This window comes from Arvicola amphibius, chromosome 12 (genome assembly GCF_903992535.2).
Source record: "Arvicola amphibius chromosome 12, mArvAmp1.2, whole genome shotgun sequence".
NCBI lineage: Eukaryota > Metazoa > Chordata > Mammalia > Rodentia > Cricetidae > Arvicola > Arvicola amphibius.
The window spans coordinates 79,721,878-79,739,432 of record NC_052058.2 but is presented as its reverse complement, the minus strand read 5'-3'; the positions used below and the strand labels follow the sequence as shown (position 1 = coordinate 79,739,432).

At 36.6% G+C, this 17,555-nt stretch overlaps 1 protein-coding gene across 2 annotated transcripts in view; it reads left to right on the top strand.

Annotated features, from left to right (window-relative positions):
* The window catches only part of Kcnt2 (potassium sodium-activated channel subfamily T member 2), a 389,981-nt gene that overhangs the window by 213,358 nt on the left and 159,068 nt on the right, over window positions 1-17,555 (top strand). For both annotated transcript variants that reach the window (XM_038349154.1, XM_038349153.1), the window contains exons 9-10: window positions 14,910-15,090; window positions 16,265-16,429. In XM_038349154.1, coding sequence (XP_038205082.1) covers window positions 14,910-15,090; window positions 16,265-16,429 — 346 coding nt within the window. The remainder of the gene's footprint in view (window positions 1-14,909; window positions 15,091-16,264; window positions 16,430-17,555) is intronic.

Sequence of the window (17,555 nt, the reverse complement as noted above, 5' to 3'; positions counted from 1 at the left end):
TCTGCCAACCCTAGAATGACTCCCTTAATTAATATATATTATTCCTTGTTCCCATATCCACCCTTCCTATATCCCAACCATCCTATTCCCCCAAGCTCTTCCCATCCTCCACTTCACTTTTCTCTACCCATCCCCCCATCCCCCTATCCCACCCCACCCCCAAGTTCCCATTTTTGTCCAGCAATCTTGTCTACCTCCAATATCCAGGAGGATAACTATATGTTTTTCTTTGGATTCACCTTCTTATTTAGCTTCTCTAGGACTTTTTTACGAATTATAGGCTCGATGTCCTTTATTTATAGCTAGAAACCAATTATGAGTGAATCCATCCCATGTTCATCTTTTTGGGCCTGGGTTACCTTACTCAGGATGGTGTTTTCTATTTCCATCCATTTGCATGCAAAATTCAAGATGTCATTGTTTTTTACCGCTGAGTAGTACTCTAATATGTATATATTCCACACTTTCTTCATCCATTCTTCCACTGAATGGCATCTAGGTTGTTTCCAGGTTCTGGCTATTACAAATAATGCTGCTATAAACATAGTTGAACAAATGCTTTTGTAATATGATTGGGTATCTCGTGGATAATTCCCAACAGTGGGATTACTGGGTCCTGGGGTAGGTTAATTCCGAATTTCCTGAGAAACTGCCACACTGATTTCCAAAGCGGTTGCAAAAGTTTGTATTCCCACTAGCAATGGATGAGTGTACCACTTACTCCACATCCTCTCCAGCAAAGGCTATCATTGGTGTTTTTGATTTTAGCCAATCTGACAGGTGTAAGATGGTATCTCAACGTTGTTTTGATTTTCATTTCCCTGATTGCTAAGGAGGTTGAGCATGACCTTAAGTGTCTTTTGGCCATTCGAACTTCTTCTGTTGAGAATTCTCTGTTCAGTTCAGTGCCCCATTTTTTAATTGGGTTAATTAGCATTTTAAAGTCTAGGCTCTTGAGTTCCTTATATATTTTGGAGATCAGACCTTTGTCTGTTGAGGGGTTGGTGAAGATCTTTTCCCAGTCAGTAGGCTGCCTTTAATCACCTTAAAGATCCCATCAAAATTCTTCACAGATCTTGAGAGGACAATAATCAACTTTATATGGAAGAACAAGAAACCCAGGATAGCAAAACAATCTTATACAATAAAGGAACTTCTGGAGTCATTACCATCCCCGACTTCAAACTCTATTACAGAGCTACAGTATTGAAAACAGCTTGGTATTGGCATAAAAATAGAGAAGTCGACCAATGGAATCAAATAGAAGACCCGAATCTTAACCCACAAACCTATGAACACCTGATTCTCAATAAAGGAGCTAAAAGCACACAATGGAAGAAAGAAAGCATCTTCAACAAATGGTGCTGGCATAACTGGTTGTCAACCTGTAGAAGAATGAAAGTTGATCCGTATCTATCACCATGCACAAAACTCAAGTCCAAATGGATTAAAGACCTCAATATCAATCTGAACACACTGAACTTGTTAGAGGAGAAAGTGGGAAGTACTCTACAACATCTGGGAACAGGAGACCGCTTCCTATGTATAGCCCCAGCAGCACAGACATTAAGGGCAACATTGAATAAATAAATGGGACCTCCTGAAGCTGAGCAGCTTCTGTAAAGCAGAGGTTTTTTTTTTTTTTTTTTTTTTTTTTTTTTTTTTTTTTTTTTTTTTTTTTTTTTTTTTGATCCACATGGTAGAAGGAGCAAAGTCACTTCTCTAAGTAATCTTCTCATTTCCACAGGTATACATGCACACCGACAGACAGACATATAGACACACAAACACAAACACATACACACACACAGTGCAGTAAATGAAATATAAAAGCAAGAACTCTGTTATAGTTAATTATTATGTACATAAATTTAATGATTATAGTAAACTCATTTTTATGCTTCTATTTCATGTAGGTATTGAAAACAACAAAATTATAAAGGGATTAATTAAACATTATTATGTGATAGGTATTTTATGTATCATTTGCACATTTAATTCTCTTAATAGCTAATAATAACGTTAATATCATTGCATTCCTTTTTCAGGTGAGGGTAAAGGTGAAATAAATTAATTATCCAAGTTAGCAGAGAGCTCATAAAAAAGTATTGGGCAGCATCGATATTCCTAGCAGTGGTAACACCTTCTTTGTAGATTTGGGGGACTTTCCCTCTTGTAAGTTAGGAGGAATTTGTCCTATATTTGTATCTTCATCTGTAAAATTCAGTGAAGATTGATCATGTCAGTGTTTCTCAACCTTTCTAAAGCTATGATCCTTTAATTCATGTTCTCATGTTGTAATAACCCCCAACCATTGCTATAACCTTTTAACTGAAATTATGCTACTACTATGAATTCTAATGTAAGTATTTGTGTTTCACTTGACCTTCAAAGGGGTAACTACCTATATGTTGAGAATCACTAAATTATTATTAATACTAATTTTTATTAAAGAAATTATGAGCAAATTTATTTGTATGAATTAATATAACACAATTTTTCAATATAGATAATGCTTTAGTGTCTTTATGTGTGTTTATGTTATGAATATGTGAATCCGTTCATAAGTGTGAGGCGAGATAATCCTTAGTGTCATCCTTGCTTCCCACTTTGTTTGAAACATAGTCTCCTCTTGTTTACTGCTACATATACTGGGTTGGTAGGCCACTGTATTTCTAGAAAGTTTACAGCCCTTACCTCCCATTTTCCAGAAAGCAATTCCAAGGCAAATTTGGAAAAAAAAAAATGCATGTGCCACTATGTCTGGTTCTCATGTGTGTTCCAGGAGCTCAACTTAGGTAATCAAGCTTACAAAGAAAGAGTCTAATCGTAACCTATTTTTTATTATGAAACACAAGTTAGATATATAATGCCCAATAGGTTTATATAAATTAATTAATTAATTAATTTTATTATTATTATTAAAAATTTCTGCCTCCTCCCCACCTCCCATTTCCTTCCCCCTCCCTCCACTCCGCTCCACCTCCCTCTCCAGTCCAAGGAGCAGTCAGGGTTCTCTGCCCGGCGGGAAGTCCAAGTTCCTCCCCCCTCCATCCAGGTCCAGGAAGGTGAGCATCTAAAACAGACTAGGCTCCCCCAAAGCCAGTACATACAGTAGGATCAAAACCCAGTGCCATTTTTCTAGGCTTCTAGGTCAGCCCTTGTTGTCCACCATGTTCAGAGAGTCCGGTTTGATCCAATGCCCTTTCAGTCCCAGTCTAGCTGGCCTTGGTGAGCTCCCATTAGACCAGCCCCACTGTCTCAGTGGGTGCGCACACTCCTCCTGGTCCTGACTTCCTTGATCATGTTCTCTCTCCTTCAGCTCCTCATTTGGGCCTTGGGAGCTCAGTCCTGCACTCTAGTGTGGGTCTCTGTCTCTATCTCCATCTATCGCCAGATGAAGCTTCTATTGTGATATGCAAAATATTCATCAGTATGGCTATAGGAAAGGGCCATTTCAGGCTCCCTCTCCTCAGCTGCCCAAGGAACTAGCTGGGGAAATCTCCATGGATACCTGGGAACCCCTCTAGAGTGAAGTCTCTTGCTAAACCTAAAATTGCTCCCTTAATTAAGATATCTTCTTCCCTGTTCCCCTATCCACCCTTCCTCCATCCCATTCCCCCAGGGTCTCCCCATCCTCCCCTCCTCACTTTTCTCTCCATATCTCCCCATCACCCCTTAACGCCACCCTACCCCCACCTCCAAGATCCCAATTTTTGCCTGGCAATCTAGTCTACTTCCAATATCCAGGAGGATAACTATATGATTTTCTTTGGGTTAACCTTCGTATCTAGCTTCTCTAGGATCAGGAATTATAGGCTTACTGACCTTTATTTATGTCTAGAATCCACTTATGAGTGAGTACATACCAAACTCATCTTTTTGGGTCTGGGAAGAACTCAAGAAACTAGACGTTAAAATGCTAATTAACCCAATTAAAAAATGGGGCACTGAACTGAACAGAGAATTCTCAACAGAAGAAGTTCAAATCGCCAAAAGACACTTAAGGTCATGCTCAACCTCCTTAACGATCAGGGAAATGCAAATCAAAACAATTTTGAGATACCATCTTACACCTGTAAAAATGGCTAAAATCAAAACCATTAATGATAGCCTTTGCTGGAGAGGATGTGGAGTAAGGGGTACACTCATCCATTGCTGGTGGGAATGCAAACTTGTGCAACGACTTTGTAAAGCAGTGTGGAGGTTTCTCAGGAAATTCAGAATCAACCTACCCCACGACCCAGCAATACCACTCTTGAGAGTATATCCAAGAGATGTCCTATCATATTACAAAAGCATTTGTTCAACTATGTTCTTAGCAGCATTATTTGTAATAGCCAGAACCTGGAAACAACCTAGATGCCCTTAAATGGAATAAAATGGATACAGAAAGTGTGGAATATATACACATTAGAGTACTACTCAGCGGTAAAAAACAATGACATCTTGAACTTTGCATGCAAATGGATGGAAATAGCAAACAATATATAAATTATTTTTATTTAAAAATTTCATAATACAGTCTTATTAAGTGAATGTATTAATTTTAATATACAAAATAATGATTCTAATTTTATGACCAAAACATTAACTAGAAAAGGTTGATATATATATGCTTTATATTTTAAATTGTAAATCATTTACAATGTTTAAGCCAGTAGTAGACAATAGTAAAATTTTTGTTATAATTAAATAAGTTGTAATGAGAAATAGCTATCCAGTCACTCAACAATATTGCTTTGTTTGCAGGGAATGTTAATTTAAGATGATTACAAATATTCAGTTATAGATATTACTAATAAAAACTGCTTTGTAAAATTCTTCAGCTACCGTAAACTATGTGTATATTGAAAGGTTCTAACTTGTACTTAACTGTTTGAAAAGGTCTATCATTTTAAATTCAAGATATATAAAATATTTTTTATTATGAATGTCATATTAGGCAGTCTTTTTATCAGGAAATCTGTACATCTCTTTCCTAAAGCAACTTCTCAATGCAAATACACAACAACCAAACTCATCAAATGTGATGAGAGAATTGCAATTTTTCAGTTAAAAATGACTGCACTGTATCTGTGAATGAATTGAGAATTATCTATATTAAAGTATATTTTTATCATCTGATAGCTCCCTAATCTTTAGAAAATGTGTTGTAACATTCAGAGTTCTAAGCAAAACAAGTATGGCATAAATTCAGTTTTAAATTTTGTGCATATTGTAATAAAACCTGTTTCCTGTTTTCAGTGAAACAATTGTTTTGGCCTTAAAAACTGTTTACCATACCAATAATAGCCTAATTTTTCTATCCTGCAGAAAGTCTCTTGCTGCCTTTCCTACAACCAGATGAATTATTATTAAAACATAAATAATTTAAATGCATACTTAAATTTAAAGATTAGTATATGATTAAACAAATTACCACTGTTTTTCAAAATATTCTCTTATGCTGTGTGTATGCAAAACATCCCCACCATCAACACATGCACATACTGTGTTATCCAAGGTGGCTGTTCCTAACAGAGAAAACTGGGGAAGCCTGCATCCCACCTGAGTACCACGAGTGCCAGAAATCCTGGACCACGATGGCTAGGGACTACTCAGGGCTCCTGTGAGAGAATTCTATACCCAAATCAATGGCGTGGAGCCTGATGGTGGCTGACTAGAGCCACTGGAGACCTGGGCGCCAGCTGTCGAAGTTAGCTCCATTCTGAAAATAACCTGCCTAGCTAAATAAAACAATTATATTTTATTTATTATAAGGGACACACTCATGAAACAGGAAAGAGATGTCCAAGCTCAGCTGTGGTGTGAGGGAGCTACAGAGAGAGAGAGAGAGAGAGAGAGAGAGAGAGAGAGAGAGAGAGAGAGAGAGAGAGAGCACCTGGGTTGTGTGCTTGTTTTTCTCCATGTCCCAGAAAGCCTCACCCTATCTTGATCCCACCTCTTGAAGATAATTGGTGAACAAAGCTTCCCCATCAACAGCTGACAACATATTTTGGGAAAAAAAAAAGAGTGACAGTAGAGCATAGATTATCAACTACTGCAGGGATATCTTTTATAGTTACTGTAGTTACTTTTTTCTATAAAATTTTAAGTAAACATTTTCTTGAATTTTATGTGTTTACTGGCCTGAGTGATTGATTCCGTTCAGTATTGCAGTATTCACTACTAGAGGAAAACATGGTAGTGAAGGTCAAACATTTGTTTTAGTAAATAATTTATTCAATCATTCAAATATTTATAAACTATGTCAGTGATTTGCTAAATTCATCTGGTACTTGAAATAATTCATGTCCCATTTTTATTCATTTGCTTTTCATTATACAATTTAGGAATAAATTATGATATGATATGATATATATATATACATATATGTTTAATTCAGGTAATTGCCATATTTACAAAATTTTATTTATTGTGAAGTATATATGTATATCTTAAATTCATAAGTACGGTATTAAATTTTGTTTGTAGTGTTAATATTTTTGTATACATACATATATAAATATATTCATATACATGCTTCTGTTTTATTCTTTAAACAAAGTATTGTGTGGCCCAGCCTTGCCTCAAACTCACTAGAGTTGAGAATGACCTTGAAGTCCTGTTTTTTTGGCTTCACCTTCCAAGTGTTGAAATTAGTAGCATGTATTACTATTCCCAGAATTACTTAAGTATTTTTAATTAAAAAATGTATAAATTAGAAAAAACTCATTTGTCAGTAAAGACATATTTCCTCGTGGATATCTCATATGATGACAATTAAATATTTGCAAATACTGATAGATTTATAGAGTATTGTAAGAAACTGATGTATGCTTAATTAAGGTGTTCTCAATCTATAAAAATACGTACACTCATTTCAACCATTTAATGAGATTGAGATATATGTGGCACTCAAGCTCTAATCAGGCATTAAATATATCTGCTATTTCTACATTACTTCTATGATCTTTGTAATTTTTTTCACATCTATTATGATTTTATTCTTATGAAATATTCAGAATAGATAAATTCACAGTGATAAAAAGAAGATTGTTTATTCCCAAAAATGGAAAAAAAGGGGGGGAATAGGGGCTAACTGCTTGATGGGTGCCAGGTTTTCTCCTATGATAATGAAAATGGAACCATCTAGAGGGAATGCTTGCACAATATTGTAAGTTACTAAATACCATTGAGTTATTTATTTCCAAATGACTAATTTTATATCAACTAAAACTTTTAATTATGAAAAAATTAGCAAATCAGAAAGGACATGTCATATCCTCAGACTGGAAGGCTCGATATGTTGAGATGACAGTTTTCTCCAAGTTGGTATGTACACTTATGCAATATCTCTCCAAATTCCAGGAGGCTTTTTCTTCCTTTAAAAAACAAAATCTCATGAGCAGATTGTAAATTTATATAGAAATGCAAAAATCCCAGACTAACCAAAGCACATTTTTAAAAAGAAGAAATATCCAGACTAGGTAAATCCATAGAGACAGAAAGAAATTAATCATTTCCAAAAATGGGGGAGGGGGCAAGTGTTGGAGAATTCCCACTCCCTGATCTCAAAACTTACTGTAAGTTATTAGCCAGACTGGCGGTACATGCCTGGAAACCCAAAGGCTGGGGATGTATGCTGTGTGATCATAGAATACTTTGCTAGTGAACACAAGGCCCTGGGATTCAATCTGGACACTGTAAAATAATAAAACTACCAGACAGATGGTATTTGCATACAGATATAACAACTGAAAAAAGTGTCAGCTGATTTCACCAAAGACAACTTACAGGTAAAAGAGTGTTTTAAACAAACAGCTTTGAGATAACCCGATGCAGGATGATAGACTTTCACTGAGTGGGAGATGGAAGGCGTAAGAATGCACAGGTGCTAGACTTGGCAGAAAAAACTTGAAATCCCAGCACTCAGGAGATTGAGACAGGCAATCATATGCTTGAGGACAGCCTGGGCTAAATAATAAGCTCAAGACTAGCCTTGGCTGCATAGCAAGACCTTGTATCAAAACAACAAGCAACAAAAAAGAAAACCCAAGAGCTGGGGACATAGTTCAATGGTAAAGTGCTTGCCTGCTATGCAAGAGGCAATGACTTCCCCTAGCAGAAGCTGCGAGGCAAATTACACAATCCCATTTGTATGACATGTACCAAAACCAAAAATCTATAGAGACAAACAATGAGTAGTAGTTGTAGTAGCTAATTTGGGCATGAAGTAGAAACTGAATTAACCATTAATGACTATAGAGGAATATGCTAGAAACTCAATTGTTTGTCCCCCAAATTCATATTTTAAGCCCTTAGCAAAATCTAACCAAGCCTGGATATAGGACCTAGAAGGACATAATTGGGGTTAAGTGAGATCATAATAATGAGGTTCTGATATGATAATGTTAGTGTCCTTAAGAGAATGTTTTTGCAGCCAAGAAGTATATAGTAGGGTCAGATTCCGTGCGGGAAGCCCCTGAAAAGGGGGAAAAATAAGTTACCAGTGTAAAGCCTAAATTGTAATGGAAATTGGAGGATTTTAGAGATTCTAAAAATCACATGATATTTGCTATAAAAAAAAAGCTATAGTTACTGAGAGAACCTAACCTAGGTGAAAGGTCATGAATGTTACGGTAGGAGGGCCATAGAAGGGATACCCAAGTCTATTGAAGCCCATTTAATAATATCCTGTAAGGCTGACTAGTGTGGCTGTTTTACTCTCTGATCTTCAGGCAATCTTTATTCATTAAAATACAAATGAAATGTCACTACATAGAAGTCCTTGGAATCTAATCATGCAAGATAGAAGCTTGGGTGTTACCAGACCAAGCCTAGGGTACAGGTGGTGAAGGGCAGTCACAAAAGAGAGAACGTGGGATACGGTGCCCTGTGAACCGCAGCTCTTCCATCTTTGTCCCTCTGCTCACAGCTTCGATGATTCCGCTAAATCTTATCGTCAGTAGGTTGGTACAGGTGGATTTCTTTGGGAGTGGAAGGAACTAAGCTCAGCTCCCTTAGGGAACCTGGGAAAGATGTAAACCAAGTCTCTGAGGCAGTAGCCAGAGCAAAGGGACACAAGGGACCACGAGATTGAAGATGCACCTCTTAGTTACCCTCGTGTTACTGTGGCTCACGCAGCTTGTAGACGCAAACAAGGAACGATTGATATTGGAGCCCGTGGCAGAGGTTTCTCCCGTGACAGTGAACCATGGAGGGAGAGTTGGGCTGGAACAGGGTGGGAGATGATAACCATCAAAGACCTGCCCCTAGTGTCCACCTATAGCAAAATAGGTTCACATCCTACAAATGCTACAGCTTCCTAAAACTGTGCCACCCGCTGATGAGCAAGCATTCACGTCAGAAGCTGGCAGAGGTCATCTAAGTTCCAAACTGCAGCAGTCCACTCCTGATTACCAAGAATGGCAACCATCTCCTAACTCAACAAGCATTTACCAACTTCAAGACTGCACCACCTAAACGGTCCCAGCAACACCTAAAAGTTGTGTGTGTGTGTGTTTTCTTTTTTGTTTTTTAATGTGGATGAGTGTTTGGTCCGCCTGTATATATGTGCACCACATGTGTGCCTGGTACCCATGGAGGTCAAAAGGGGACATCAGATCCATTGGAAGTGAAGTTATAAATCCAGATCCTCTGTAAGAGCAACAAGTGCCTCACATTTCTGTGAGTCCCAATATCACAAAAAAAGAACTTACATAATTCCAATATACAATGATGTACAAATGAAGCAAGCATTCCCATTCTAAATGGAGGGAAATTAGAACAAAGCAAGACCGACACCTCCAAGAGCAAACATCAGAAGCTGTGTCTCCATGTTTAGCATCTAGGGAACAGGATATTATCTTTGTAATTTTTAAAGATAACTTTTGTAGAAGGAAGCAGCGGGCTGCTTTCCTGCCACCCGGCCACCGGCTAGCTTTACACCCGAAATAATTACACAGAAACAGTATTCTTTTAAACACTGCCTGGCCCATAGTTTCAGCCTCTTATTGGCTAATTCTCACATCTTCCTTTAACCCATATTTAGTAATCTGTGTAGCACCACGAGGTGGATCGCTTACCAGGAGAGATCTTAACCTGTGTCCATCTCGGAGAGGACAAGCATGGAGAGTCCTATGGCGACTGCCTGAAGCGTCTCCCCAACTCTACTTCCTTGTTCCCACAATTCTGTTCTGTCTACTCCACCTACCTAATTTTCTGTCTCTTAAAGGGCAAAGGCAGTTTTCTTTATTAATTAACCAATGAAAGAAACATAGATAGATAACTCTCCTCCATCAAACTTTTATTGAATTTATTCTTTGAAAATTTCATACATTTAATTTGCATTTTACATACTGCCACCCTAGCCAGCTCTCATCTTTCCAAGATCCTTATTAACCTATATATCAACTTCCACCTTCCGCATTTATGTATATGTGTGTGTGTGCACATATACATAATATAGACATAATACACACACATATGAGGCCCATTGAGTTTAGTCATGCTCTTCTATGGGTTTATAACTTTCCACTGGATCCTACCCTGCTCATAAGTGGGCATACAAGTAAGCACAATGTATTTCCCCACCTCTAAAAGTAGCTCACCAAGGATGGCTTAGTTTCCTCCCTCCTTACTAAATGATGAACTATTGAAAACCTAGCCTTGTAGATACATTACAGACATCTGGGACTACTCTAGATTATTTCTGTTCCACCTTTAGTTACACAGAGGTAAGATGGCCTGACATTCAAAGTTTTAATTCTAAGGCATAACTCATGGTTTAAAATAGATTCCCAACTTCTCTATGTGGTGGTGAGCCAGGGTTTCAGAAAAGAAGTGGCAAGTTCTGTTAAGGCCCAGGATACCACACATACATGCATATGCACACAACTTTGCATATACAATAAATAAGTAAATAAGTATTAGATAATATTTTAAGTTATATATAAATATCCACATTCTAAAGGATATATCATTATGAATAAGGAGCATCTACTGACAATGTCCATTCCTTCTTGATAGTTGTGTGAAAGTACATATGACAGGTTAATTACACTGGTATGATTTAATATTTGAAACCAGTTAAAAAATTGATAGGAATCATTTTACTGAGTAGGATGCCCTTGTGACCCAATGTTCATAAACAAACTTTCTGAATCAATTTAGAGATATGACATAGAAATAATCACTTGTCTGCAGAAATAGGTAAAGTAAATAAAGGTTAGTTTTTCAGTGTCCTGTATATCGTTGTTTTCTTATTCTTAACCCGTGAACCTGCCCTGTTATTCTACAGTTTTGATTTAATGCTACACAAAATAATTTTTTAAAAATAAAATTGGATAAATAAGTATGGCATATGACTTAGACAAAAGATTATCTTTAAACTGCTAGAAAGTGAATTTCTTTAATTTCACTTTTAATCTTTGCTTCATTTCCTCATGGTTCTCACAGATGAATTATCTGCTCACACACAGAAGCTTTAGTAGTTGTCCAAAAGTATACACTGAGTTTAACAGATTTCAGAAGCATAATTTACACATCATCAAATTCACTCATCTTAAGTGTAAATCCAATCATATTTTAACATATTTACTGAGGTTTCTAGCAAACACCACAATCTACTTTTAGAATATTTCCATCTTTGTTCCCCTTTCTCAGACAAGGCAGCCACTCATATGCTTTCTGTCTCTTTTCTGGAGATTGCCCAGAAACAGACTCATGGGTGTTCTTTCCATTTGACACTTCTTTCATCTGCTTGTTTCAGTTCACGCTTGAAACATTTATCAGTATTTGATTCCTCTTCTTGCTTCATCTGCTTCCTCCCTCCCTCTGTTCTTCCTCCCCACCAATTCTCCTCTCTCTTTCCTTCCTGAATGGCACTTTTTTTTTTTTTTTGGTTTTTCGAGACAGGGTTTCTCTGCAGCTTTTTTAGAGCCTGTCCTGGAACTAGCTCTTGTAGACCAGGCTGGCCTCGAACTCACAGAGATCCGCCTGCCTCTGCCTCCCGAGTGCTGGGATTAAAGGCGTGCGCCACCACTGCCCGGCCTGAATGGCACTTTTAATTATACTTCTATACTTGTGCTATTATACATAGTACTTCAGAGTGGGTAATTTGCAAGATTTTATATCTTGGTTCTCAGTGCCTGAGTATTCCTTGTCAAGGACCCACAGAATCAATGTATGATGAATGGGTTCTCTCCACTTCTAAGATTTGTTGGTATATTCTTACATGGTGTGATGTGTGAGGAAGACTAGCTAATTGTCTCTGATATTTATAAAGTCACTGTTCCTATTCAAAATGTCTGTGCTCACGGCTACCTGTCTAAAGGTCTTGTGGCTTAATACCATTGCTCTAGACATTTCGGTTTCAACCTGAATTTTTGAGAGGGCACATTCCAATTTATATTTTTCCCTCAAATAATAACAGTTAAGAATACAATCAAATGCATTTCATTACAAGAGCAGTTCAAAAGTCTTAATTTATCAACAGAAAATTTTAAAATCTGCTCAGTCAAACAATAGGAAATCCTTGGACTTCAAGATAATTTCCTATAACTCCAAGTGAAAGGTTATAGACACACAGAGCAAAGGTTAGTTCTTAAGGCCTTGGGAAGTTTGACCTAGTTGGCTTTTCTGGGCACAGGAAATTTCCCAGTAGAGTTTGCGAGCATTAACTCTTCAAGGCGTTCATGACTGTTGCCGTTGAGTTGAGTTGTCTGAGGGAGTCTCACCCTCAAGTCTTTAGTAGACATTATCACACTGGTGCTTTGTCGTGTCATTTCCAATCCTAAGGCTCTTCAGTCTGGGCAGAAGGAAACTAGATGAAATAGCTCTTCCAGGGGACTATGTACTTGGAACAGTGTTGGCTTTTTCCAATGATATAACCGCTGAAGTTTATTTTCTGTGTCCTCTGGAGGAATCTTGTCAAGCAGACATTCTTGTGTAGTGTTGTACTTGGACCCACATGAAGTGACTCAAGAGCTTTGTGCCACAATACAAGGATCTGAGAACTAAGGCTCCTCTAGACACAAACCTAGATATTCTAGAAATTCTGTGCATGCCTTGGCTTTCTCACTTGAAACAACTATAAAATTCCAGGCCATGTTATTTTCAGCTGGCGGTAGTCATGATGATTTCAAAGATCTCGTGAATGACTTCAAGCTCTTTCTTCTATTGTGCAAATGAATAGCATCTGGTTTGCTTTTTCATATTTATCCTCCACATCAGTATTTTCTCATGAGAACCATTTTGATTCTTCACAATCTGATGGGATGAGGCTCTTCCAAGTTAGGTCATGCTTCTTCCCTTTATTCCACCTAAAGATAGAATTACTTGCAAATTTTATCTTTAAACCAATTTACTCTTTTGTGATTATTACATACAATCAGGAGATGCCATGAAACACCCAAATTGAAATTTATCACTCTGAAATTTTGGCTTTCCTAAAGTCATGGACTTCATGCAGTCAAGTTTGCTGCTGTGTTCAAAGTACAGCTTGTCCTCTTCTCGCCAAATAAAACATTCATTTCTTTCCTCCAACTCATCAGGATCATCTTCAATATATATTGTTCAACCCACATTCTACTGACTCCCTCTGCAATCTTCTTCTACAATCCTGTTTTCCTGAACCCTGAGAAAATTGTCCTTATCAACACATTCAATATTATACAGTCCTTGTCTTCATGTTTCTAGTTTCCAAGCCTCTTTCGATTTTCCATTCCCAAAGCTGAATCATCATGTATAGGCATTCACTGAGTCAAAAAAAAAATCCATTCTCAGTTTTGATATCTTTTGTTGGTCTGTTTCCATAAAAACACAGGCAAATGAATAATTCATAAGTTACATAAATTTTGTTTCTAACGGATTCAAATGAGAAGATGCTACACATTAAGTTCTGGCCCAATTAGTGTCTGGTGAGGTCCTTATCTCTAATTGAAGGCAGTGTCTTCTTGCTACACATCACATGGCAGAATGTAGAATGAGTAGATTGGTGTGCTTAGCATCAATGCTTTTATAAGACTGACTATCCTTATGTCTGAGGACACAACCCTCATGATTTTCCATTCACTAAGTCTCCGAACATTAATACTGATACATTACTTTGAATATCCTTTTTCAAGTTATTGTAGTTGTATACTGATTTACGTGTTGCAAATTTATTATTACCCCTCAGCATTACAATATATTCATTACTCATAATCTTTTATTGTTTATTTTATAATTAAGCAATGGTGCTATATCTAATGTGACTTTGGTAATTCTTATTTGTGGAAATCTTATTTATATTATTTAGAGTTTATGTACTGGATATTTCACCTACCAATCAATTGTTTTCTGTAGAAGTTTATCTTATACTGTAGGCTCCAATTTGAGAAATACTTGAGTATTAGTTTAGTTTGTGACTGTATGGCAGAATATTTGATTGGATTATTTATAATGAGCAGACAAAAATTGTTGAATCATAGTTCTAGAATCTGGTAAGTCAATCATAAAAATGCTAAAAATTGCCTGGGCTCTTCTTATTTCATCACAAAAAGCTGAGAGCATAACATAAGTTTGTTTGAAAAGAGAAATATTATATACAACAGGGTATACCATGCCCTCAACAGCAAAGATCTTCCCTCAATAATGACAACAATCCTTTTTATGAGGTGGGACTTCAATTCTTCTTAAAAGTCCACACCTCTCAGTATTGTTAATAGTCAATAAATATCAAACTGTATGATTTGATTGTTGTTAAAAAACAGTTTTCTGTAGATGCTCACACATACATTAATAAACATTTATTTTTCCAAAATTAAACAATAAAAGGTTTTTGTTGTTATTTATGAAATGTATTTTGGTTTTCAAAGAACAACAATAAAAAATAATGTGTCCAGTTTTTGAGTGTCAATAGTAATGCATATCTGCTTTTTTAGCATTTGTGGAATTCAGCATCTGGAAAGAATTGGCAAGAAACTCAATCTCTTTGACTCCCTTTATTTCTGCATTGTGACATTTTCTACTGTGGGCTTTGGGGATGTCACTCCTGAAACATGGTCTTCCAAGCTTTTTGTTGTTGCTATGATCTGCGTTGCTCTTGTGGTACTCCCCATACAGGTAAACAGATCCGTGTTGTTCAACTTCTCTAGTAATAGAACACCTGATTGTTTATTTAACACTAACATTATAAGACATGTTATTAACAGTTTCATGAATTGCTTATATTATTCATAAATGTCCTCCTAAATTTTATTACATACTTTTCCCCCAGTCATAAGTAATTGCTCCCATTTTGGTTTGATGGTTGAATATGTTTTCTTTTAAATATAGGTTATCTCATATTACCTATTGTGATATAATATAATTTTAAATTAAATTTGGAAAATGAAGAAATAAAGAGACATAAAATTTAGTGGGTAAAATGTTAATTTTTCACCAGGCAAGAGTAGGGCAGGTTGTTGATTCCAGCACTCGGGATGTAGAGGCAGGCATATTTCAGAGTCCCAGGCCAACCTGGTCTACAGTTAGAGTCCAGGACAACCACAACTATACCGAGAAAACTTGTCTTGAAAAAAAGAAACAAAAGAAAAACAAAAAGTTAGTTTCTCATGTTTATCAACTAACGCAAACTCCGGGCATTGTGTTTGCATATTATGAAGCATTTTGGATACTAGGTGGTTTGTAAAGGGCAGAGATATAAACAATGACCAGTCTCTAATTCTTTGTTCTAATGAGCACTGATTGCCCAGAAGTGAAGAAATCAAGAACACAATGTGACAAATGAAAAATAAACTTTCATTCTCATTAAACAACCTGAAATGGTTCATACTGCCATGTTTGACTCCCTGACATTCAACTACAGCACTCATTACTTCATAGGTAGCATGGGGCATTGTGTATGTCAATGCAGCTTTCTCCCCTTGAATGATATGATAATAATGAGGCAGAACAATTTGGAACAAAGTTGGCCGAGCTGTCCACTTTCATGCAGTGAATGGCATATTACATCATACTTCCCTGAACCTGAACTTGGACTAGCTCTGATACGGTATAATAGTTAAATCTCTCTAACGTGTTTCATTGGATAACTGAAACCCGTGGTCCTCATTTGTAATCTCTGGGGAAATCATGTGCTCAGTCTGTTGTTGAAAGGGATCCTGATCATTCTCAGGAACCTCAACTATTTCCAGAGAAAGAAATGCCATGTACTTGATAAAGGGGGGAGGCACTGCACTCGACTTTCACTTTTGTGTGGTATGATTTTCATTCACATGTGGGAAATTCATTACAGTTTGAACAATTGGCCTATTTGTGGATGGAGAGACAAAAATCGGGTGGCAACTATAGTCGTCACAGAGCTCAGACTGAGAAGCACGTTGTCCTGTGTGTCAGCTCACTGAAGATCGACTTACTGATGGATTTTCTAAATGAATTCTATGCACATCCAAGACTGCAGGTAAATTTAGACTATATTATGTACAATACTGAATCATACTTAATAGCACATTAACAAATAGTGTATCCTGTATTCTGGCAAAGTTTTATTTATATACCCATAATTTAAAAAGGCAAATAAGAGACTATAAATATAAGAAGGCACATAGAAAAAGTGCTGGAGGAATTAACAGTCTTGAGGTTTCCTTCTGTATGTGTGCTAAGAGACACATGGGGCTTGTTATTGCTAGAAAGAAAGATTTTATTTGACTTAAAGGATTGTTGTTTCCTCTCTTGGGTAAAGCATAAATGATAATTCCATGAAGCAGTGAGTTTTAACATGAAATATAAAAGGCAATGAAGAAACCATCCTGAAAAGTGAGTGTAGTTATAAGAAGTACTGCTGATAGGAATGTGAGAGTATGGCAGATCCTTTTTGTAAGTTTTTAATTTTTAATGTGTATGCGTGTACCTGAGTGTCTATGCATTTGTAGGTTTGTGTATGCCTGTGCATCTGTGTGTGGGGGTGGCTGTAGAAGCTAAAATATTGTGTCAGATCCCTGAAGGTGGTGTTGTAGACTACTGTGATTTCTTCAGTGTTGGTGCTAGGAACCAAATTCGTGTCCTTTGTTAAGAGTATCCAGATCTCTTCCTTGCCAAGCTATCTCTCCAGTGTCTGAAATTTCCTTTTCGTGTATTCATTTTCTGGAGTGTGACTAAGTACTAATGAGACAAATATATTTGGGTATTTTTTTTCAGTGCAATTAGTTCATTTCAAAGAAAAAATAGTTGCTTGTTTTGTTTGTCCTGAAAGAATTTGTGTGAGAAAAATCCTGGACAATTCTGAAAATAAATATAATTCATAAGTGATATCTAAAATACATAGTATTTTTATTTATCACTTTTATTCTATATTATGCTTTTAAACTTTTACATAAACTTTAATTTTCTTTATAAATATTTTATGTATATGTGTATTAATATACTCTAATCAGCTAATGATCTCACAATAATTAGCTCTAATAACAATATAGAGATTCTAAATACAAAATATTTTGCTATAGATACATTTTAAGTGAATCTCATATGGAAGGGTTTCCAGAAAAGCCAAATTCTTACAGTCTTAAGTCATTTTACATTTCAAATGC